This window comes from Pseudophryne corroboree, chromosome 3 (assembly GCF_028390025.1).
Source record: "Pseudophryne corroboree isolate aPseCor3 chromosome 3, aPseCor3.hap2, whole genome shotgun sequence".
Taxonomy (NCBI): domain Eukaryota; kingdom Metazoa; phylum Chordata; class Amphibia; order Anura; family Myobatrachidae; genus Pseudophryne; species Pseudophryne corroboree.
The window spans coordinates 195,757,912-195,783,945 of NC_086446.1; the positions used below are offsets into that span (position 1 = coordinate 195,757,912).

Genomic DNA, 26,034 nt, shown 5'->3' on the forward strand with positions numbered 1-26,034 from the left:
GGAATCCCAGGCAGGAGAGGACTCGTCAGAATTGCCAGTGACATGGCCTGCAGGACTATTGGCATTCCTGGGGAAGGAGGAAATTGACACTGAGGGAGTTGGTGAGGTGGTTTGCGTGAGCTTGGTTACAAGAGGAAGGGATTTACTGGTCAGTGGACTGCTTCCGCTGTCGCCCAAAGTTTTTGAACTTGTCACTGACTTATTATGAATGCGCAGCAGGTGACGTATAAGGGAGGATGTTCCGAGGTGGTTAACGTCCTTACCCCTACTTATTACAGCTTGACAAAGGCAACACACGGCTTGACAAATGTTGTCCGCATTTCTGTTGAAATACTTCCACACCGAAGAGCTGATTTTTTTGGTATTTTCACCAGGCATGTCAATGGCCATATTCCTCCCACGGACAACAGGTGTCTCCCCGGGTGCCTGACTTAAACAAACCACCTCACCATCAGAATCCTCCTTGTCAATTTCCTCCCCAGCGCCAGCAACACCCATATCCTCCTCATCCTGGTGTACTTCAACACTGACATCTTCAATCTGACTATCAGGAACTGGACTGCGGGTGCCCCTTACAGCACTTGCAGGGGGCGTGCAAATGGTGGAAGGCGCATGCTCTTCACGTCCAGTGTTGGGAAGGTCAGGCATCGCAACCGACACAATTGGACTCTCCTTGTGGATTTGGGATTTCGAAGAACGCACAGTTCTTTGCGGTGCTTTTGCCAGCTTGAGTCTTTTTATTTTTCTAGCGAGAGGCTGAGTGGTTCCATCCTCATGTGAAGCTGAACCACTAGCCATGAACATAGGCCAGGGCCTCAGCCGTTCCTTGCCACTCCGTGTGGTAAATGGCATATTGGCAAGTTTACGCTTCTCCTCCGACAATTTTATTTTAGATTTTTGAGTCCTTTTTTTACTGATATTTGGTGTTTTGGATTTTACATGCTCTGTACTATGACATTGGGCATCGGCCTTGGCAGATGACGTTGATGGAATTTCATCGTCTCGCCATGACTAGTGGCAGCAGCTTCAGCACGAGGTGGAAGTGGATCTTGATCTTTCCCTATTTTTGTAACCTCAACATTTTTGTTCTCCATATTTTAATAGGCACAACTAAAAGGCACCTCAGGTAAACAATGGAGATGGATGGATACTAGTATACTTATGGATGACGAGCGACTGCCGACACAGAGGTAGCTACAGCCGTGGACTACCGTACTGTGTCTGCTGCTAATATAGACTGGATGATAATGAGATAAAATTAAAATATATATATATATCACACTAGTACTGCAGCCGGACAGGTATATATTATGTAATGACGGACCTGCTGGACACTGTCTGTCAGCACTGCAGACTCCTAAAGTAAGCTACTAGTATCAAGAAGATAGAGAAAAAAAAACCACGGGTAGGTGGTATACAATTATGGATGGACGAGCGACTGCCGACACAGAGGTAGCTACAGCCGTGGACTACCGTACTGTGTCTGCTGCTAATATAGACTGGATGATAATGAGATAAAATTAATATATATATATATATATATATCACACTAGTACTGCAGCCGGACAGGTATATTTTATGTAATGACGGACCTGCTGGACACTGTCTGTCAGCACTGCAGACTCCTAAAGTAAGCTACTAGTATCAAGAAGATAGAGGGAAAAAAAAAACACGGGTAGGTGGTATACAATTATGGATGGACGAGCGACTGCCGACACAGAGGTAGCTACAGCCGTGGACTACCGTACTGTGTCTGCTGCTAATATAGACTGGATGATAATAAGATAAAATTAAAATATATATATATATCACACTAGTACTGCAGCCGGACAGGTATATATTATGTAATGACGGACCTGCTGGACACTGTCTGTCAGCACTGCAGACTCCTAAAGTAAGCTACTAGTATCAAGAAGATAGAAAAAAAAAAACCACGGGTAGGTGGTATACAATTATGGATGGACGAGCGACTGCCGACACAGAGGTAGCTACAGCCGTGGACTACCGTACTGTGTCTGCTGCTAATATAGACTGGATGATAATGAGATAAAATTAAAATATATATATATATATCACACTAGTACTGCAGCCGGACAGGTATATATTATGTAATGACGGACCTGCTGGACACTGTCTGTCAGCACTGCAGACTCCTAAAGTAAGCTACTAGTATCAAGAAGATAGAAAAAAAAAAACCACAGGTAGGTGGTATACAATTATGGATGGACGAGCGACTGCCGACACAGAGGTAGCTACAGCCGTGGACTACCGTACTGTGTCTGCTGCTAATATAGACTGGATGATAATGAGATAAAATTAATATATATATATATATCACACTAGTACTGCAGCCGGACAGGTATATATTATGTAATGACGGACCTGCTGGACACTGTCTGTCAGCACTGCAGACTCCTAAAGTAAGCTACTAGTATCAAGAAGATAGAAGAAAAAAAACCACGGGTAGGTGGTATACAATTATGGATGGACGAGCGACTGCCGACACAGAGGTAGCTACAGCCGTGGACTACCGTGCTGTGTCTGCTGCTAATATAGACTGGATGATAATGAGATAAAATTAAAATATATATATATATATCACACTAGTACTGCAGCCGGACAGGTATATATTATGTAATGACGGACCTGCTGGACACTGTCTGTCAGCACTGCAGACTCCTAAAGTAAGCTACTAGTATCAAGAAGATAGAGGGAAAAAAAAAACACGGGTAGGTGGTATACAATTATGGATGGACGAGCGACTGCCGACACAGAGGTAGCTACAGCCGTGGACTACCGTACTGTGTCTGCTGCTAATATAGACTGGATGATAATGAGATAAAATTAAAATATATATATATCACAGTAGTACTGCAGCCGGACAGGTATATATTATGTAATGACGGACCTGCTGGACACTGTCTGCAGAATGCGTTTATAAAAACACCACACGACGAGTGTTTAACTTTTTCAGGCAGACAATCACAATATACTGGTGGTCAGCAGACAATCACAATATACTGGTGGTCAGTGGTCACTGGTCAGTCACACTGGCAGTTGCACTCTGGCAGCAAAAGTGTGCACTGTACTTAAAATATGTACTCCTGCTATAACTGCTCCCCAGTCTCCCCCACAATTAAGCTGTGTGAGCAGTGAGCACTCAGCACAGTCAGATAATGATATACAGTATTACATATGATGCAGCACACTGGGCTGAGCACAGATATGGTATGTGACTGTGTCACACTGTGTATCATTTTTTTTCAGGCAGAGAACGGATTAATTAAACTGGTGGTCAATGGTCACTGGTCACTGGTCACACTATCAGCAAGTAGTACTCCATCCTAAGCAGACAATAACAATATACTGGTGGTCAGTGTGGTCACTGGTCAGTCACACTGGCAGTGTGGCACTCTGGCAGCAAAAGTGTGCACTGTACTTAAAATATATTATTTATGTACTCCTGCTCTAACTGCTCCCCAGTCTCCCCCACAATTAAGCTGTGTGAGCAGTGAGCACTCAGCACAGTCAGATATACAGTATTACATATGATGATGCAGCACACTGAGGCTGAGCACAGATATGGTATGTGACTGTGTCACACTGTGTATCGTTTTTTTTCAGGCAGAGAACGGATTAATTAAACTGGTGGTCAATGGTCACTGGTCACACTATCAGCAAGTAGTAGTACTCCAGTCCTAATATGCTCCCCAAAATTAGTAAATAGTGTCTCTAACTCTCTACTCTCTTCTCTATAAACGGAGAGGACGCCAGCCACGTCCTCTCCCTATCAATCTCAATGCACGTGTGAAAATGGCGGCGACGCGCGGCTCCTTATATAGAATCCGAGTCTCGCGATAGAATCCGAGCCTCGCGAGAATCCGACAGCGTGATCATGACATTCGGGCGCGCTCGGGTTAACCGAGCAAGGCGGGAGGATCCGAGTCTGCCTCGGACCCGTGTTAAAAGCGTGAAGTTCGGGGGGGTTCGGTTTCCGAGAAACCGAACCCGCTCATCACTAGTTATCACCAGAAATATCCAGCAACTGGTGCCGTATCACAATGACTGTGGTAACAAACACAGTTGCCCAATATATTCTGATCAAAATCAGATTATTATCTGACAAGATGGAAAAATGCTGTTATATGATGACTAATATCAGCCGCTGAATGCAGTTATCTTCTTACCACAATAAAAAGCCCTTATGCAATTTTCTAATCCATTCATCAATAGCATCAAACTTTATAATCTATCTCAATAAACTACACTCAAGTCTGTGAAATTTAACAGTGATACTAATTTTCTGATATACAATGCTTTAACTGAATGTCAGGACAGAACAGTTTTTATGTAACATAAGAAAAGAAACATGCTTTTTTGTGGGGTCACATATCCAGGCACTACTTGGTATCCCTGGACTCAGAAACTACTGTGAGATATCCCTCACTGGTATCATTTGAATTCAGTACATAGAAATTGCCCCATGTACATAGGCAAACGCAGGGGGGGGGGGGGTGTTCCGGTTGCCCAGAAACCCCCCTCCTCATGGTAAATGGCTCAAATTATGAGGAAAATAGCAATACTATATAATATGATTTCTAGAGCTGCAGCCACATCATGCAGTTTAAGCAACAGAGCAGAGCTGCTGCACATTCCCAGTGGTAGCAGTTTCTTCTACCAAGTTTGCTGTGTGTGAATCTGAGTCCTCAATCAGTTCACTGGACCAGAGAGTAGCTACCAGGAAGAAGCGACAGGAGCCTTAACATGAGATGGGAGAACGTGTGCTTTGAAAGTGCAGTACAGGTTCTATTATTTAATATGGAAACTATACCCTTTTTCTGACCACTTATTTTTATTATTTAAATGTTTGATACAGCCTATACTATAGACCAGTGATCTCCAACCCGTAGCTCGCGAGCTACCGGTAGGTCGCCGTAGTATTTTCGGTAGCTCACAGAGCGCACAGGCTTGGGCAGTCACTGGCACTCCTCCTCCCTTCATTTTTAATATGGTGCCGGGCGTCAGCCAATCGGAGCTCGTGAACCAGCAGTGGCGGCACCTGATTGGCTGCCGGACCACGAGTTTTGATTGGCTCACTTACCGGCACCATATTTTAAATGCCCATCGCCGCCGGAGACTCTGTACCCCCTCACCGCAGCCGCTCTCCGGACTTCACAGGAGAGGCGCTCACTGCGCTCTCCACCCCTTCTGTCCGTCATACAGGAGGAGCAGCACCGGCGGCAGTAGAAGAAGCCAGCAAGGGTTAGCACTGTATGGGGCACTGTATCTGACACTGCAGTAGGGGGGCATTTTATCTGGCGCTGCGGGGGGGGCATTTTAAATGGCACTGTGGGAGGAATTGTATCTGGCACTGGTGGGGGCATTGTATCTGGCACTGCTTGGGGGGTATTATTTGTGTATCTGGCACTGCTGAGGCGCATTATTTGTGTATCTGGCACTACGCGGGGGGCATTACTTGTAGTTGTGAGGCCACACCCATTTTGTGAGGCCACACCCACTTTTACAGGAATGCACGCGCATTGGGGGGAGAGGGTAGCTCCTTCAGAGGTTTTATTTTCCGAAAGTATTAAGGTTGGATACCACTGCTATAGACCATCTATAGTGTTACATATTAATACTGTATTCCATACAGTTTCCAGTATATAAAAAGACCAATGTTTACATTAATGTCTACGGTCATTACTAGGTTCTTCTACCGGCCCCCACAGACTCCTGCTCATATCTTCCGCAGAGAGGGACATTGTGGACATGCATTTGGAAACCCCCTTCTAGAAATCCTGCATGAAGGAAAAATAGAAGAAAAAAATACAAATATATTTTTAGTTACACCACCTTCTGTTCATAATATTCAACAGTGTCCAACACAAGCCTGGTAATGGGTATCAGTGATGCTCACCAGAGGATATAGACAATGTTATCCAGCTCCTTGTTCTCAATATACTTGATTCCTTCATGGAATGACAGTTGGGAAGAGTAGTTGTGGCTGTATAAGAAACTAACACCAGTAGATTTCTAGAATGCTACACATCTCAAAGCTAAAAAAATTCCTGGATCATTAAGAGGTGTTTCAGCAACGTGTGTAGGTTACACTTGTCTGTCAGATCTCTAGGAACCATATTACTGGAAGAACATATATCTGTGAGAATAAATAACAAAACATTTTACTTTCTCAACTATTTTATTAAACGGACTGACACAAATCTTTCAAACTTTGTTAAAAATTACATCGATTTAAGTGATAATGGATAATGATCTTTGTTGTTGCATTAGAATGAGGCAGAAATCCAATATATAAGATTGAGGGGACCTTGCCTGACAAATTAAAAAATAAGATTGTTTTACATGCAACAAATGAAACAGGTTTCTGCATACTTCAGAAAATGGATTGCCAATGCTCTCTCTGCTGTCAGATAAGTACTGTAGAGTACTGTAGAGTACAAATGGAAATTATTCACCATCACTGCTACATATCCAGCATGATATTATGCCAGATGTTAGATAAAATTCCAAGAGCAAGTAGCAAAATACTAAAGGAAGCCTTTGAAAGAGCTTGGTTGAATTCACTTAAGTCTCTAGAATGCCCCTGTCCCACCCTGAATATTTTCTAGCATATAGGGCTGGCCAGGGGTGCAGGTTCCCTGCCAAACTCAGACTTTTCTTTAAAGTACCAATCATTTACAAGGCATGGTTCTGCCTTGTAAATGATTGCTGTTTTTGTTTTAAATGTCCCAATTCGTCTGGGAATCCGCACCGGTTAACTTGGGTGTCATTACATTCGGCCCATAGTTTTGCCAGTGTGAGACTGGCAACTTTTTTTCACCAGTGGCAAATACAAGAGTGAAAAATGTGTGAACATGATTTGTCTGATGTGAGTGTGGTTTTATATAGCCAATGAAATGTTGGAAATGATAGATGTCATTTATAATTAAATTCACCATTTAAAAGCAAAGTCTGAAAACTATTCAAATAAAGAATATTCTATTGACCTACTGTATATACTCAGAGTATTCTAGTGAGTGATATACAATACTCAATGCACCTAAGGTTCTCTATAAAATTCATAGAGGCTCCTAGTTTACTAATTAGGCCTCAATCCCTGTAACCACCCCTGACATTAATTTATGAGTATTCACTTTAATTAAAACCAAATCCTGTTTTTTCACAAAAATGAAACAATTGGTACTTACAGTACATTTAAGAAATAGTGGGGAATATGTATTAAAGTGATAAAGTGGAAGGTGATAATGCACCAACCAATTAGACACTGACTTTCAAGCTACAGGCTGGGTTTGAAAAATGACAGTTAATAGCTGATTGGCTGGTGCATTATAACCTACCACTTTTCATTTCTCCAAGCTTAATACATCTACCATAGCGATCACTCAATACAAACTTAGCCCCACATTCAATTAATACCCCTAAACCAACCCAACATTAAAGCACTTCTGTTTAACCTGATCCAAATGTGTTAAATATCTAAAAACTATGGACATTATTAGTTACCTAATATAGAAGATATGCAACTTTTTTATAGCATAATATTTATTATTTTACAACAATTGATACAGTTTTATTCAGATGTGGAACAAACTAAAAAAGCAAGCAACTGGTTAAAATCATTTTGCACTGCATGTGGGGCAGTTGTAACATGTGCAGAGAAATGTAGATTTGGGTAAGGTGTGTCCAAACTGAAGTTTAAATTAAAATAAAGCTGTCTTAACATTTGTGGGCTCCATGCAAAAGCAGGCTATATTTACCCTGCACAGAAAAAATATAAATGCATTTGCTCCCCTTGCATTGCAAATTGTTTTGTTGCATGTGTAATGTATCTGCTTTTTCTGCCTTACTTTCAAATCAGAATCAGGCCCACAGTGTCAACTTGGATTCCCAGCTTTGGCTAAAGTATGAGAATCCTATGCTATCGAACGTTATATGCCAGATTTGACTTTCTTCCAATGATACTCCATTTAAACATCAATCTATTTCCACTATATCTATTGTTCTCTTTTATTATTGCATTAAGTCCATGATAATAGGAAGACCTTTCCCATCATTGGGGTATATTTACTAAGCTCCCGATTTTGACCGAGATGCCGTTTTTTCTTCAAAGTGTCATCTCGGTTAATCTCGGTAATTTACTAAACACTAATCACGGCAGTAATGAGGGCATTCGTAATTTTTTGCAAGTTCAGGTAAAAAATTACGAATGAATACACCATCGGTCAAAACGCGGCTGTTTAAGTATGAATCTCGGTCATTTACTAAGAAGTGCAAAGCCAAAAAAGAACAAACACTGCCGTGAAAAATTACAACTCGTAAAAAAGTGCTAAAAAAAACCAGACCTTTTTTTTTTATTCGTGATTGGATAGGCATGCACGGATCCATGAGATCCGTGCATGTATATCAGTGGGAAGGGGTGGGAAAGTGCTTATTTTTTCAAAAAAAATTGCGTGGGGTCCCCCCTCCTAAGCATAACCAGCCTCGGGCTCTTTGAGCCGATCCTGGTTGCAGAAATATGGTGAAAAAAATGACAGGGGTTCCCCCATATTTAAGCAACCAGCATCGGGCTCTGCGCCTGGTCCTGGTCCCAAAAATACGGGGGAAAAAAAGAGTAGGGGTCCCCCGTATTTTTAAAACCAGCACCGGGCTCCACTAGCTGGACAGATAATGCCACAGCCGGGGGTCACTTTTATACAGCGCCCTGCGGCCGTGGCATCAAAAATCCAACTAGTCACCCCTGGCCGGGGTACCCTGGGGGAGTGGGAACCCCTTCAATCAAGGGGTCCCCCCCCCAGCCACCCAAGGGCCAGGGGTGAAGCCCGAGGCTGTCCCCCCCCCATCCAATGGGCTGCGGATGGGAGGGCTGATAGCCTTTGTTGTAAAATAAAAGATATTGTTTTTAGTAGCAGTACTACAAGTCCCAGCAAGCCTCCCCCGCATGCTGGTACTTGGAGAACCACAAGTACCAGCATGCGGCGGAAAAACGGGCCCGCTGGTACCTGTAGTACTACCACTAAAAAAATACCCAAAAAAACACAAGACACACACACCGTGAAAGTATAATTTTATTACATACATACACACATACATACATACTTACCTTATGTTCCCACGCAGGTCGGTCCTCTTCTCCAGTAGAATCCAAGGGGTACCTGTTGAATAAATTCTACTCACGAGATCCAGGGGTCCAGGCTCCTCGGCAAATCCAGGGATAATCCACGTACTTGAATAAAACAAAAAAACGGTTGCCCGACCACGAACTGAAAGGTGACCCATGTTTGCACATGGGTCACCTTCCCACGAATGCCAGAAACCCACTTTGCCTTCTGGCTAAGTGGGTTTCTTCAGCCAATCAGGGAGTGCCACGTTGTAGCACTCTCCTGATCAGCTGTGTGCTCCTGTCCTCACTGACAGGCGGCACACGGCAGTGTTACAATGTAGCGCCTATGCGCTACATTGTAACCAATGATGGGAACTTTCTGCCCTGCGGTTGACCTAAAGTGACGTCACCGCTGAGCAGAAAGTTCCCATCATTGGTTACAATGTAGCGCATAGGCGCTACATTGTAACACTGCCGCGTGCTGCCTGTCAGTGAGGACAGCAGCACACAGCTGATCAGGAGAGTGCTACAACGTGGCGCTCCCTGATTGGCTGAAGAAACCCACTTAGCCAGAAGGCAAAGTGGGTTTCTGGCATTCGTGGGAAGGTGACCCATGTGCAAACATGGGTCACCTTTCAGTTCGTGGTCGGGCAACCGTTTTTTTGTTTTATTCAAGTACGTGGATTATCCCTGGATTTGCCGAGGAGCCTGGACCCCTGGATCTCGTGAGTAGAATTTATTCAACAGGTACCCCTTGGATTCTACTGGAGAAGAGGACCGACCTGCGTGGGAACATAAGGTAAGTATGTATGTATGTGTGTATGTATGTAATAAAATTATACTTTCACGGTGTGTGTGTCTTGTGTTTTTTTGGGTATTTTTTTAGTGGTAGTACTACAGGTACCAGCGGGCCCGTTTTTCCGCCGCATGCTGGTACTTGTGGTTCTCCAAGTACCAGCATGCGGGGGAGGCTTGCTGGGACTTGTAGTACTGCTACTAAAAACAATATCTTTTATTTTACAACAAAGGCTATCAGCCCTCCCATCCGCAGCCCATTGGATGGGGGGGGACAGCCTCGGGCTTCACCCCTGGCCCTTGGGTGGCTGGGGGGGGGGGACCCCTTGATTGAAGGGGTCCCCACTCCCCCAGGGTACCCCGGCCAGGGGTGACTAGTTGGATTTTTGATGCCACGGCCGCAGGGCACTATATAAAAGTGACCCCCGGCTGTGGCATTATCTGTCCAGCTAGTGGAGCCCGGTGCTGGTTTTAAAAATACGGGGGACCCCTACTCTTTTTGTCCCCCGTATTTTTGGGACCAGGACCAGGCGCAGAGCCCGATGCTGGTTGCTTAAATATGGGGGAACCCCTGTCATTTTTTTCCCCATATTTCTGCAACCAGGATCGGCTCAAAGAGCCCGAGGCTGGTTATGCTTAGGAGGGGGGACCCCACGCATTTTTTGGGGGGATTTTACATTGTTTAATTAAAAATAAAAAATAAAAAGAACCCCAGCACGGATCACACAGATCCGGCCGAGATTGATTGTAAAAAAAAACGGCAGTGTTTTGCTAATCACTGCCGTAAAATTAGGTAAAAAAAAACGAATGACATCGACATCGGAAGAAAAGAAAAACACGAATACGACAGCTTAGTAAATCCATCGTAATAAATTCAAAAAGTTGCAGTTTTACACTCTCGATGTCATTCGTGATTGAACTTTGACCTATTTTCGGAAATTACGAATGTTAGTAAATATACCCCATTGTGTCTCTGAAGGGAACAATGTTGAAACATATTTGCAAAAATGGTTAGTTTATTTGGTAGAGATATGGTCTCATCCCTTTTTGCAACACAAAGGTTCTATCTAATTCCATTCCAAGCTCGAATGCCAACAGCCTCGCCAAACACATAAATTCACATTGGCAAATTAGCACACAAGGGGTTAATTTGCATTTTGCTATGTCAGTTTTTCTGTCCACAGCCTTCATCATTAGTATCTGGACTTCCACAAACTTCGTGCTGGGATCCAAAGATGCTTTAGAAACAGCCATTCCATCTCCACAGAAGTCAGCCGACACTTCCACAAGACAGAATAGTTCAATGCGATCACCCATAGACACCCATTCACGTGTGCTCACAGGGTCAAGGGGAATCCATTCAGGATACCAGCATACGGCATTCTGCCAGTCAGAATGCCAATGCCAGCATCCTGACATGGATTAAAATTCCAACACCGAAATCCTGAATGCCAGAATCCGATCAAGGTCAGCCGGGTCTAGTCATTGGTAAGCTGCCTGGGAAAGGGGGGTAGGTTTAAGCTGCGGGGGTAGGGTTAGGGTTAGGCTGTGGAGGGGGAAGCATTATGGTTAGGCTATGTGGTGGGAAGGGTTAGGTTCAGGCTATGGGGGGAGTTTAGAGTGAGGTGAGAGAAGGGTGGGTTAGTGTTAGGGGATGAGGGGTTATACATACCTACCTGACCCCTGTCGCGATTCTCTACTTCGGAATGCTGTTGTTGGTTATGTGACCGCGGCATCCCTATGCTGGGTTATCCTATGTTATCTAGGGCATTCACATTCAGAGATTGCTTACTATGGCACATACTGTATGCCGTTTGCAGAAATCCAAGAGATCTGTCTGTATTTCTGCTTGCGTCCAACTCAAAATCAGCTGATCTGCATCAACCAATCAATCAAGCAATAACACCTCATCCTGGCACAAATCTACAGTAACTGTATCACCTAACAATCCGGTTCTTTCCCATCCATAATTACTGCTGCCACCTATTCTTTTAGGGCAACAGAACCCTACAACTCTCAGTAAATGATTGTACACAACAGGTTCTGTGCTAATCAAAGATGAACTACATTAGTCAAAGAGTTACCAGTTCATGCTCTAGCATTCAAAGTGTTAGGAAAGCCAGACAATACTTCTGTAGAACAGTTTTGTAGGTTCATGTACAGCAGGGGCGGCGAACCAGTTAGTGACAAAGAGCCAAAAAAACCTTGTTGGGTACGTCAAAGAGCTGACATCGAGCCGAAGGCCCGCATGCAAAAATGGAATGTGGCCTTGTGCCTGCTAGACCACACCCCTGGTATAAAATACATTGAAAAAACCAGAACGACATAAAATAAAAAAAATTAAAGTCAGATCCATTGAAAAGGCCACTTTCACATAAAATAATTGAAAAGGCCAGATTCACATAATAAACTTAAGTTCTCCCATGTGTCACTCCAGCCAGCTCCCCATGTGACACTCCTGCTAGCACCCTCCTATGTCACTCCAGCCAGCTCCCCATGTGACACTCCTGCTAGCACCCTCCTATGTCACTTTTGCCAGCACCCCCCATGTCACTCCAGCCAGCTCTCCCATGTGTCACTCCTGCTACCACTCTCCTATGTCACTCCAGCCAACTTTCCCATGTGTCACTACTTCCAGCACCCTCCTTCATCACTCCAGTCAGCTCTTCCATGTGTCACTCCTGCCAGGACCCTTCTGTGTCACTCCAGCCAGCTTTGCCTTGTGTCACTCTAGCCCACCCTCATGTGTCACTAAAGTTCCCCCACCAAGTCGTGCCATTGCTGCAGTCCCTAATGTGTTCTCTGTTTGCCAGTGGGTGTCTCGCCACTAGTATCTGGCTCCTTCAATTTTCAGTCCCTGTAGTGCTGCTGCGTGTCTGGCTGGAGTGTAGCAGTTTCTGTATTTGTTGTGGTCACATGATTTAGAGTGTTGGGAGCCACATTTAAATAAAGAAAGAGCCTCACGCGGCTCAAGAGCCACTGGTTGGCCACCGCTGATGTGCAGTATTCTGTGCATCTGAGGACTAGCAGAAGTGGAACAGCTCCCAATTATCTTGATCCCTAAAAGATTGACATATTGGTTTTGAACTCCTGTGATCTAACTGATAAGGGTTATTCTTATTCTAATGAACTATAAGTCTCTCAAGAACAATTCTCAACTAAAGTACATTATAAGCCAGGCTTTCGCAACTTACATGCTGTCCTCTAATCTGTTTTTTTAGACAGTCTGCTTAAGTCAAAGCCCCACTTGCTGATTGACAAGAATACCTTAAAATTCCATTATTCCCATATATTTATAAAATCTTCAATTTTATATTTATAGAATTTATATAGTTATCCTAAAGTTATACTAAACTAAGAAGGGAAATCCACAGACATGTTGAATGTGTAATGTGTAGTGCTTAGATGGCTTCCTAACTAGTTGCACCCTTATAGTAAATGGTATCCAGTCTATAGATCTACATTAAAAGGTCTAGAGTCAATAGGTCGACCACTACTGGTAGACATGCATTAGGCAGACAGGGTCAAAAGGTCTACATGTTCAAATGGTCGACATGTAAAAGGTAGACAGCTCAAAAGGTCATCAGGGTAAAAAAGTTGGACATGACCATGGTCAACACACATCTGTTGACACAAGTTTTCTGGGGGTTTTGATAAACTTTTTCATACTTTGCCATCCACATGAACTACGTTTGGGAATAGTAAACTGAGCAGAGCGCAGCAGTAGTAGAGCGAGGCACATCATGGTGAGCAGAAGTGGCACACTAGTGGGGCTTCTTTGTGGCAGAAAAGTGGCAAAACACCCCAAAAAACGTAAAAAAATTGGCTACCTTTTTGTATCGACCTTTTGACCCTGTTGAACTTTTCTCCTGCCTGGCTATTCCATGTTGACCATTTGATCCTGTTGACCTTTTGACCCTGTCAACTGAATGCATGTCTACCATTAGTGCTAGACTTATGGACTGCAGACCTTTTTAGTGTAGCTATAATATTCCACACCCATACTAAATGTCCTACTGTCGTTTCCCTACCCGTGGCTTCATTTGCCATGTTTTACATACACTTTTTATAATCTATTACTTGGTATTATTAGTTTAACAAATAAGGCTATATTTTTTAATATTAGTATTGTCGTTTCTACTGTTGTTTTGTGTGCAAATTCTTGATTATTACACACCCATTTTTAATAAAGAATCTGTAACTATGTTATAATACCTGTAACCTGTAATTATTTTCAGTTTCTCAAGTTAAGAAATAATAATTGCTTTGGAATTTATCATAAACGCCTACGAAGTTTTGCAATCTCACTATTATTCAAAACAAACAGACACAAGTTACTGATAGCATTGTTATTATACAGTACACTTATCTAATTTCACTAAAATAGAAAAGAGCTTGTACAGTACTTTCAGTGGAAAAACATTGCAAGAGGTGAAGTGAAAATATGAAGAGGATTTTGTTGAACAAAAAGTCCTAGAGTTTAGTGTTAAATCAATAGCTGTAAGAGGTCTTGAAGACATAAGTAAATATTTGTTGTACTCTAGGTGAATAGTACTCAGAAATTAAGCGAGAAAATGTTCTATTTGTAATTATTTCATGTAAATAGTTAATCTGGACATTATCTCATTAACAATAAAAGCAATTATTTTTACAATAAAGTAACTCTCATTCCCTGCTTCATATGACTACATACATTATACCATGTTGTACAATTCCTACATTTACATTGATCATTGGTCAAGATGTGCTCCATGTCAAGATGTGCTAAAGAAAAAGTAGACTTTATAATGGAAAATGTAAATGAATAAAAGAAAGAAAATGTTTTCAAATAACACATTTAAGCATTGTAATATAACAGTGTATTGTTCATTTTAAATATTTAATTGTGAATATATTGTAACTGTAAATACTGTATATGGATACGGAGACAATTTTAAACAATTAGCAGCTGAACATGTATTTGTATGTACAGATATTTTGGGTAAAAAATGTTGTACATAAAAAATGGAGATTGGCGAGACAAGAACCATTTAGCCCATCTAGTCTGAACTTTTTTTTTTTACCTTATGGATATTATGGTTTTTCACCCCTGTTGGATCCTTAGCTAGAAACATACTGTAGAATTTGATGGCGGCATATTTAACATTGCATTTGGAATTAGTTTGAGATTAATTTTCCATATGTCATAAATGACAGCACTCAATTAGTTGACCAGGCAAATGCCATTGCTAATTATGAAGTATTTAATATGTTAGGTATAAGGCAGTGGTTCTCAAACTCGGTCCTCAGGACCCCACACAGTGCATGTTTTGCAGGTAACCCAGCAAGTGCACAGGTGTATTAATTACTCACTGCCACATTTTAAAAGGTCCACAGGTGGAGCTAATTATTTCACTTGCGATTCTGTGAGGAGACCTGCAAAACATGCACTGTGTGGGTTCCTGAGGACCGAGTTTGAGAACCTGTGGTATAAGGTAATGCATTTTTCTATAAAAAATAAATGTGCAGGTACTTGCCTACTACCACAGGTAGCTTCCACACTCTGGATGTTTAGATACCTTTTTTATATGATTTCACTAATTTCTTCCTGTATTTGGAACTTGTTATAAGTATTAAAAATGAAAAGAACACGAGATGTTGGTACAGCATACCCCAAAAATACTGTACTCCCCCCAAAAAAGCAATAGTGTGAAGTTTCCAATGACATACAATAATTTATCGCTAGAAAAAAATTATACTGCAGATCCTATAATTACATCGTGTTGGTTGCTTTGATCATTCACTTGAATAATTGTCATGCTGCCAAAAAACACTCCAATAGATTGGCTCTTTTTATGCATATCTAATATTCTGCAATGAAAGTCAATATTTCGCAAGGCACTAAAATTGGGGTGTAGCCAGGACAATGGAGTGATAACGCAGAAGTGACATGTCCACTTGCTCATGATGGTCCTTATGTACTATATAAAGATGGCAACATTACTGCTCATTCATCATTGATTTTGAAAAGGTACAGTATGTCATATATTTTATTAATTAAAAAATGCAATACAGTATTTTTAGTTTAGATATTTAGATTATTCTGTATTAATTTAAAAATACAACATAACTGATTTAATACCTTATTTTTGTTAAATTTGAAATGTAATAATTCTTCTATACAGGCTCAGTTTTTTTAGATTATCTTTCAGTATATTGTACTAATGAAAATATAATAATATAATAAGGTAAAACATATGTATCCATTTTAAGCACATTAAAATGTTTTCTAATTTTTGTGAAAATTGTTGAGCTTGACCAATTTTTCAGATGCTGTAAACTGACATTTTCTTTACAGATTGGCCAGGATGTTGCACTTCCATCAGTCTGTCTGGGTATTTGTCGCTTTTACTGTAGCGGCATGTCATGCAGAGCTTGAGAAGTGTGCAGGGTCTCCCGGAATTCCAGGTACCCCAGGTCAGAATGGACTTCCAGGAAGAGATGGCAGAGATGGCGTGAAGGGAGACACTGGTTTGCCTGGTAAGACTTACTGTTATTTTTAACCCAGTTCTACTGTTTGCGAGTTCTTAATGATAGCCTAACATATTGGTCTTTTTATCAAGTGCATACTATGGGGGTAATTCTGAGTTGATCGCAGCAGGAAATTTTTTAGCAGTTGGGCAAAACCATGTGCACTGCAGGGGGGTCAGATATAACATGTGCAGAGAGAGTTAGATTTGGGTGGGGTGTGTTCAATCTGCAATCTAATTTGCAGTGTAAAAATAAAGCAGCCAGTATTTACCCTGCACAGAAACAAAATAACCCACCCAAATCTAACTCTCTCTGCACATGTTATATCTGCCTCCCCTGCAGTGCACATGGTTTTGCCCAACTGCTAACAAAGTTCCTGCTGCGATCAACTCAGAATTACCCCCTATATTCTGCCTTAACATAAGCAGATCTAGCATTTGGTATAACTTCAAGAGCAAAAGTAGACATACTTACCAGTATTTACTAGAGATGAGCGGGTTCGGTTTCTCTGAAACCGAACCCGCACGAACTTCATGTTTTTTTCACGGGTCCGAGCAGACTCGGATCCTCCCGCCTTGCTCGGTTAACCCGAGCGCGCCCGAACGTCATCATGACGCTGTCGGATTCTCGCGAGACTCGGATTCTATATAAGGAGCCGCGCGTCGCCGCCATTTTCACACGTGCATTGAGATTGATAGGGAGAGGACGTGGCTGGCGTCCTCTCCATTAGAAATTAGATTAGAAGAGAGAGAGAGATTGTGCAGAGTCAGACAGAGTTTACCACAGTGACCAGTGCAGTTGTTGTTAGTTAACTTTTATTTATTTTAATATAATATATCCGTTCTCTGCTATATCCGTTCTCTGCCTGAAAAAAAACGATACACAGCAGCAGCCAGTCACACAGTGTGACTCAGTCTGTGTGCACTCAGCTCAGCCCAGTGTGCTGCACATCAATGTATAAAAGGCAAAGCTTATAATAATTGTGGGGGAGACTGGGGAGCACTGCAGGTTGTTATAGCAGGAGCCCCCAGGAGTACATAATATTATATTAATTTAAAATTAAACAGTGCACACTTTTGCTGCAGGAGTGCCACTGCCAGTGTGACTAGTGGTGACCAGTGCCTGACCACCAGTATAGTAGTATATTGTTGTATGTATTGTATACTATCTCTTTATCAACCAGTCTATATTAGCAGCAGACACAGTACAGTGCGGTAGTTCACGGCTGTGGCTACCTCTGTGTCGGCAGTCGGAACTCGGCAGGCAGTCCGTCCATCCATAATTGTATTACAATATATACCACCTAACCGTGGTATTTTTTTTTCTTTCTTTATACCGTCGTCATAGTGTCATACTTGTTACGAGTATACTACTATCTCTTTATCAACCAGTGTACAGTGCGGTAGTTCACGGCTGTGGCTACCTCTGTGTCGGCAGTCGGCAGGCAGTCCGTCCATCCATAATTGTATTATTATTATAATATATACCACCTAACCGTGGTTTTTTTTTCATTCTTTATACCGTCATAGTGTCATACTAGTTGTTACGAGTATACTACTATCTCTTTATCAACCAGTGTACAGTGCGGTAGTTCACGGCTGTGGCTACCTCTGTGTCGGCAGTCGGCAGGCAGTCCGTCCATCCATAATTGTATTATTATTATAATATATACCACCTAACTGTGGTATTTTTTTTTCTTTCTTTATACCGTCGTCATAGTGTCATACTAGTTGTTACGAGTATACTACTATCTCTTTATCAACCAGTGTACAGTGCGGTAGTTCACGGCTGTGGCTACCTCTGTGTCGGCAGTCGGCAGGCAGTCCGTCCATCCATAATTGTATTATTATTATAATATATACCACCTAACCGTGGTTTTTTTTTCATTCTTTATACCGTCGTCATAGTGTCATACTAGTTGTTACGAGTATACTACTATCTCTTTATCAACCAGTGTACAGTGCGGTAGTTCACGGCTGTGGCTACCTCTGTGTCGGCAGTCGGCAGGCAGTCCGTCCATCCATAATTGTATTATTATTATAATATATACCACCTAACCGTGGTTTTTTTTTCATTCTTTATACCGTCGTCATAGTGTCATACTAGTTGTTACGAGTATACTACTATCTCTTTATCAACCAGTGTACAGTGCGGTAGTTCACGGCTGTGGCTACCTCTGTGTCGGCAGTCGGCAGGCAGTCCGTCCATCCATAATTGTATTATTATTATAATATATACCACCTAACCGTGGTTTTTTTTTCATTCTTTATACCGTCGTCATAGTGTCATACTAGTTGTTACGAGTATACTACTATCTCTTTATCAACCAGTGTACAGTGCGGTAGTTCACGGCTGTGGCTACCTCTGTGTCGGCAGTCGGCAGGCAGTCCGTCCATCCATAATTGTATTATTATTATAATATATACCACCTAACCGTGGTTTTTTTTTCATTCTTTATACCGTCGTCATAGTGTCATACTAGTTGTTACGAGTATACTACTATCTCTTTATCAACCAGTGTACAGTGCGGTAGTTCACGGCTGTGGCTACCTCTGTGTCGGCAGTCGGCAGGCAGTCCGTCCATCCATAATTGTATTATTATTATAATATATACCACCTAACCGTGGTTTTTTTTTCATTCTTTATACCGTCGTCATAGTGTCATACTAGTTGTTACGAGTATACTACTATCTCTTTATCAACCAGTGTACAGTGCGGTAGTTCACGGCTGTGGCTACCTCTGTGTCGGCAGTCGGCAGGCAGTCCGTCCATCCATAATTGTATTATTATTATAATATATACCACCTAACCGTGGTTTTTTTTTCATTCTTTATACCGTCGTCATAGTGTCATACTAGTTGTTACGAGTATACTACTATCTCTTTATCAACCAGTGTACAGTGCGGTAGTTCACGGCTGTGGCTACCTCTGTGTCGGTAGTCGGCAGGCAGTCCGTCCATCCATAATTGTATTATTATTATAATATATACCACCTAACCGTGGTTTTTTTTTCATTCTTTATACCGTCGTCATAGTGTCATACTAGTTGTTACGAGTATACTACTATCTCTTTATCAACCAGTGTACAGTGCGGTAGTTCACGGCTGTGGCTACCTCTGTGTCGGAACTCGGCAGGCAGTCCGTCCATCCATAATTGTATTATATACCACCTAACCGTGGTTTTTTTATACCACCTAACCGTGGCAGTCCGTCCATAATTGTATACTAGTATCCAATCCATCCATCTCCATTGTTTACCTGAGGTGCCTTTTAGTTCTGCCTATAAAATATGGAGAACAAAAAAGTTGAGGTTCCAAAATTAGGGAAAGATCAAGATCCACTTCCACCTCGTGCTGAAGCTGCTGCCACTAGTCATGGCCGAGACGATGAAATGCCAGCAACGTCGTCTGCCAAGGCCGATGCCCAATGTCATAGTACAGAGCATGTCAAATCCAAAACACCAAATATCAGAAAAAAAAGGACTCCAAAACCTAAAATAAAATTGTCGGAGGAGAAGCGTAAACTTGCCAATATGCCATTTACCACACGGAGTGGCAAGGAACGGCTGAGGCCCTGGCCTATGTTCATGGCTAGTGGTTCAGCTTCACATGAGGATGGAAGCACTCAGCCTCTCGCTAGAAAAATGAAAAGACTCAAGCTGGCAAAAGCAGCACAGCAAAGAACTGTGCATTCTTCGAAATCCCAAATCCGAATTCCGAGCCCACCCGCTGGCGGTGATGCAGGGCAGTCTGGAGCGACTGCTGATGCTGACATCTGGTCCGGACTGAAGGACCTGACAACCATTACGGACATGTCGTCTACTGTCACTGCATATGATTCTCTCACCATTGATAGAATGGTGGAGGATTATATGAGTGACCGCATCCAAGTAGGCACGTCACACAGTCCGTACTTATACTGGCAGGAAAAAGAGGCAATTTGGAGGCCCTTGCACAAACTGGCTTTATTCTACCTAAGTTGCCCTCCCACAAGTGTGTACTCCGAAAGAGTGTTTAGTGCCGCCGCTCACCTTGTCAGCAATCGGCGTACGAGGTTACATCCAGAAAATGTGGAGAAGATGATGTTCATTAAAATGAATTATAATCAATTCCTCCGCGGAGACATTGACCAGCAGCAATTGCCTCCACAAAGTACACAGGGAGCTGACATGGTGGATTCCAGTGGGGACGAATTGATAATCTGTGAGGAGGGGGATGTACACGGTGATATATCGGAGGATGATGATGAGGTGGACATCTTGCCTCTGTAGAGCCAGTTTGTGCAAGGAGAGATTAATTGCTTCTTTTTTGGTGGGGGTCCAAACCAACCCGTCATTTCAGTCACAGTCGTGTGGCAGACCCTGTCACTGAAATGATGGGTTGGTTAAAGTGTGCATGTCCTGTTTTGTTTATACAACATAAGGGTGGGTGGGAAGGGCCCAAGGACAATTCCATCTTGCACCTCTTTTTTCTTTTATTTTTCTTTGCGTCATGTGCTGTTTGGGGAGGGTTTTTTGGAAGGGACATCCTGCGTGACACTGCAGTGCCACTCCTAGATGGGCCCGGTGTTTGTGTCGGCCACTAGGGTCGCTTATCTTTCTCACACAGTCAGCTACCTCATTGCGCCTCTTTTTTTCTTTGCGTCATGTGCTGTTTGGGGAGGGTTTTTTGGAAGGGACATCCTGCGTGACACTGCAGTGCCACTCCTAGATGGGCCCGGTGTTTGTGTCGGCCACTAGGGTCGCTTATCTTTCTCACACAGTCAGCTACCTCATTGCGCCTCTTTTTTTCTTTGCGTCATGTGCTGTTTGGGGAGGGTTTTTTGGAAGGGACATCCTGCGTGACACTGCAGTGCCACTCCTAGATGGGCCAGGTGTTTGTGTCGGCCACTAGGGTCGCTAATCTTACTCACACAGCTACCTCATTGCGCCTCTTTTTTTCTTTGCGTCATGTGCTGTTTGGGGAGGGTTTTTTGGAAGGGACATCCTGCGTGACACTGCAGTGCCACTCCTAGATGGGCCCGGTGTTTGTGTCGGCCACTAGGGTCGCTTATCTTTCTCACACAGTCAGCTACCTCATTGCGCCTCTTTTTTTCTTTGCGTCATGTGCTGTTTGGGGAGGGTTTTTTGGAAGGGACATCCTGCGTGACACTGCAGTGCCACTCCTAGATGGGCCCGGTGTTTGTGTCGGCCACTAGGGTCGCTAATCTTACTCACACAGCTACCTCATTGCGCCTCTTTTTTTCTTTGCGTCATGTGCTGTTTGGGGAGGGTTTTTTGGAAGGGACATCCTGCGTGACACTGCAGTGCCACTCCTAGATGGGCCCGGTGTTTGTGTCGGCCACTAGGGTCGCTAATCTTACTCACACAGCTACCTCATTGCGCCTCTTTTTTTCTTTGCGTCATGTGCTGTTTGGGGAGGGTTTTTTGGAAGGGACATCCTGCGTGACACTGCAGTGCCACTCCTAGATGGGCCCGGTGTTTGTGTCGGCCACTAGGGTCGCTGAGCTTAGTCATCCAGCGACCTCGGTGCAAATTTTAGGACTAAAAATAATATTGTGAGGTGTAAGGTGTTCAGAATAGACTGAAAATGAGTGTTAATTATGGTTATTGAGGTTAATAATACTATGGGATCAAAATGACCCCCAAATTCAATGTTTTAAGATGTTTTTTAGGGTTTTTTGAAAAAACCACCCGAATCCAAAACACACCCGAATCCGACAAAAAAAATTCGGTGAGGTTTTGCCAAAACGCGGTCGAACCCAAAACACGGCCGCGGAACCGAACCCAAAACCAAAACACAAAACCCGAAAAATTTCAGGCGCTCATCTCTAGTATTTTTACATTATTTTACATTAGTTATTTTAATTAAGCTTATAGTATATTTTATCACCAGTTATTTATATAGCACACATATATTCCACAGCACTTTACAGGGAATAGTTGGCCATTCACATCAGTCCCTGCCCCAGTAGAGCTTACAATCTATATTCCCTACCACATGTACATGCACACACATTCATGCTTCGGTTAATTTTGTTGGAAGCCAATCAACATACCAGTATATATTTGGATTGTGGGAGAAAACTGGAGTACCCAGAGGAAACTCACGCAAGTACGGGGAGAATATATAAACTCCACATGGTTAGGGCCATTGTGGGAAACAAACCTATGACCTCAGTGCTGTGAGGCAGTAATACTAACCATTACACAACTTGTTCTATTCCATTCAAATTATACCTCCCACCTCACTGTATATGAGATTCGAATTAAAGATGGACACAACTACTTCATTCAAATGAGAAGTTCTTTGTGTCATTATCATGTGACAATCATTATGCTTTATCTTTTTAAAATCATGCTGCGTTGATGCTTATAAGACCTTAATTACATAATAGGTGTGAAGTAACCTAATTAAGAACCGAAACTTGACAATCCCTGGTTTGGGTGACTAATTGTATCAAGTTTTCTATGTATACTTATTTTCAGATATTTATAATGTCTCTAATATAAAAATTTGGTTGATCTAGTATCTTAATAAAATAATTCCTAATTGCAATGATAAAAATAAAGTGTAATATTTGCTAACCTGTAAGAACGATAAAAAAAAATGTTCTTAGAGAAGTGCCACAAAAATACTATATATATATATATATATATATATATATATATATACAAATATAAAAACCACAGCACTCACCGCCCCAGAAGCGGGGTGCAATGTCTGCACTTACCACTCATAGGGAGGGGTGCATGTAGCCCATGGCCATCTACTTAAATATATATAAACAGAGAATTCAGCACTCACCATATCAAGCTTACTTATCCTCACAGCATCAATAATTAAATGATGGGGGTTTAGTTAGTGAATTGGCCAATGCACGGAAGCCTGCAAACCGATCGCCAAGGTACCTCACCTTCATGCAGGTTCTACACTATCACAGAGTCTTAAAAATTAAAACCTGGTAACTGTATCATACATAATATAACTGCAAATATGCCTACTTGGTTTAATGTGCACCTGCCACATCCCTTATGGCTTTTAAAGGTACACTAAATCTAATAGTGTGAATTTCCATTTCAATCAATGGTTAAATCACATTATTAAATAAGCTTGTTTGTATCAACCGTGAATAAATGTGCATAAAGTCTCAAACATAAAATATGTCTTATGCATAAACACTTCTAGAAATGGATTTAATATGCAAAACCTAAAGTGTTTAGTTTTTTATGATAAGTTTTTATATTTCCGTTTCAGGACCAATGGGTCCCCCCTCAGGTATTCAAGGACCAGCAGGAAGAGATGGACTTACTGGCCCAATAGGCTATCCAGGTGTCCAAGGGATAAAGGGAGAGAAGGGAGACATTGGACTCCCAGGTGAATAAATACATTTGTAGTTTTTTTTTTATATATACTTTTAGAGTTCATATAGCAATGATTTGCTCAGCAGTTTGCCTGCAGTATATCATCTCAAAACTGCAGGTTTGGATCCTGCAATACACAATAAGAATGTTTGTGCTGTAGAAGTGTAAATACATTTGCTGTGAAATAATAATGAAAAGTGTCAACATTTTAGTGTACACTACACCAATATTTTAGTGTACACTACACTATTGCAATATTGATATGCATAAAGTATGAGAGACTCCATTTTGTGTTGACACCTATTGAATTTTAAATATATTTCACTTTAAATTTGTGTGATGTTCTAGAGAACTTGGTATCAGAAAACAGCACAGAGAACTAGAAGAAATAACTTCCAGTGTATGTTCAGTTAGGACAGTCAGGTATGTAACATTATTCCTATTCATAGGTACACCTGCATCCTTGGATCATGAACTACAACTTCAGTTGGAGAATATAAACAAACGCATCAGGACACTGGAAGGGGGTGAGTACAGTAACAAAAGTCATGTATTCATACTTGTTCTCACTTCAATTTATGGGACCATATTAAGAATTAGACCTAAATCAATTTCCTATACAAAAATGCATAAAGTATGTAACATTTAAGCCCATTTGTACTTGAAGTGAAATATAATTTTTTGCACATGCACTGTAAATTCTTTACAGTAGAGGCATTACTATGTAAGTTTTATATACAACTAGCTGAATACCTGTGCTTCACTGCAAAATTTCAAGTATTTCCGTGCGTATAAGTTTGTATCTGAATGATGCTTTGAGCAGAGCCGCTCGGACATTTTTCCAGTTATTTGAAAACTGGCGCAAGGTGATATCAACTGCTGGTACAGAAGTCGCTGGAAGCGGCTGGAATTCTGGAACTTTAGGGTGGAATCCATAGTTGATGAAGAATGGTGTTGAAGAAGATGAGGAATGATATTGGTTGTTATGGCTGAACTCGACCCAGGGAAGGAGTTGAACCCAGTCATCTTGAGAGGAAGACACATAGATGCAGAGGAAGGCCTTCAAGTCATGATTCACCCTCTCAGTTTGACCATTGGTCTGAGGATGGTAAGCTGTAGAGAACTTTAATTTGACTTGGAGGGCTTGGCACAAACTTCGCCAAAATTTGGCTACAAATTGTAACTCCTCTATCAGAGATGATTTCCTCAGGAAGACCGTGTTATTGGAAGATCTCTTGAATGAATACTTGAGCCAACTTGAAAGCTGACGGAAGACCGGTGAGAGGAATGAAATGTGCCATCTTGGTAAACCGGTCAACCACTACCCAGATAGTATTACATTTTTTGCACATAGGCAGGTCTGTAACAAAGTCCATCGACAAATGGGTCCACGGTCGACGGGGAACAGATAATGGAACCAGTTGCCCCGCAGGCGACTGGCGGGAGACTTTGTGTTGGGCACACTTTGGGCAAAAAGCAATAAACTCCATGACGTCCTTCTTCAGAGTTGGCCACCAATAAGACCTAGAGATAAACTCAAGGGTTTTCTGAATGCCTGTATGTCCGGCAAAACGGGAAGCATGTGCCCAATGCATGAGCTTCTTCCTTAACACCGGCTTCACAAAACTTTTCCCTGGTGGGGGCGTAGAGTCCATCCTTACCGTGGAGAATGCCAACGGTTTAATAATAGGATGCTTGTCAGAAGACTCCGACTCATTTTCTTGCTCCCAAGAGTGGGAAAGGGCATCGGCCTTGCGATTCTGAGAGCCCGGACAGAACTGGAGTTTAAAGTCGAACCTGGAAAAGAAAAGTGCCCATCTGGCCTGGCGAGGATTAAGACATTGTGCGCCTTTCAAGTACAAAAGATTCTTGTGATTGGTAAGTATGGTGATCGAATGAGAATCTCCCTCCAGCAGGTATCTCCACTCTTCCAGAGCGAGTTTGATTGCTAGCAACTCCTGATCGCCAATAGCATAGTTGCGTTCAGCTGGAGAAAACTTCCGGGAGAAGAAGCTGCAAGGATGTAGATGACCATCTTTAACTCTCTGAGAAAGTACCGCCCCTACTCCAACGGAAGAGGCATCCACCTCCAGGATGAAAAGAGAGTTAATATCGGGCTGTTTCAAAACCGGAGCAGAGATGAATCGTTGCTTTAACAGATGAAAGGCTTGCATAGCTTCTTCAGACCACTTGGACGGATTAGCACCCTTTTTGGTTAACGCAGTGATAGGCGCCACAATGGTGG

General features: G+C 42.3%; 1 protein-coding gene across 1 annotated transcript in view; it reads left to right on the forward strand.

The window, feature by feature from the left end:
* The window catches only part of LOC135057230 (collagen alpha-2(IX) chain-like), a 151,984-nt gene that overhangs the window by 119,076 nt on the left and 6,874 nt on the right, over positions 1 to 26,034 (forward strand). The window contains exons 12-14 of the mRNA XM_063963125.1: positions 16,254 to 16,435; positions 23,683 to 23,802; positions 24,239 to 24,316. Of these exons, the coding sequence (XP_063819195.1) occupies positions 16,254 to 16,435; positions 23,683 to 23,802; positions 24,239 to 24,316 (380 nt within the window). The remainder of the gene's footprint in view (positions 1 to 16,253; positions 16,436 to 23,682; positions 23,803 to 24,238; positions 24,317 to 26,034) is intronic.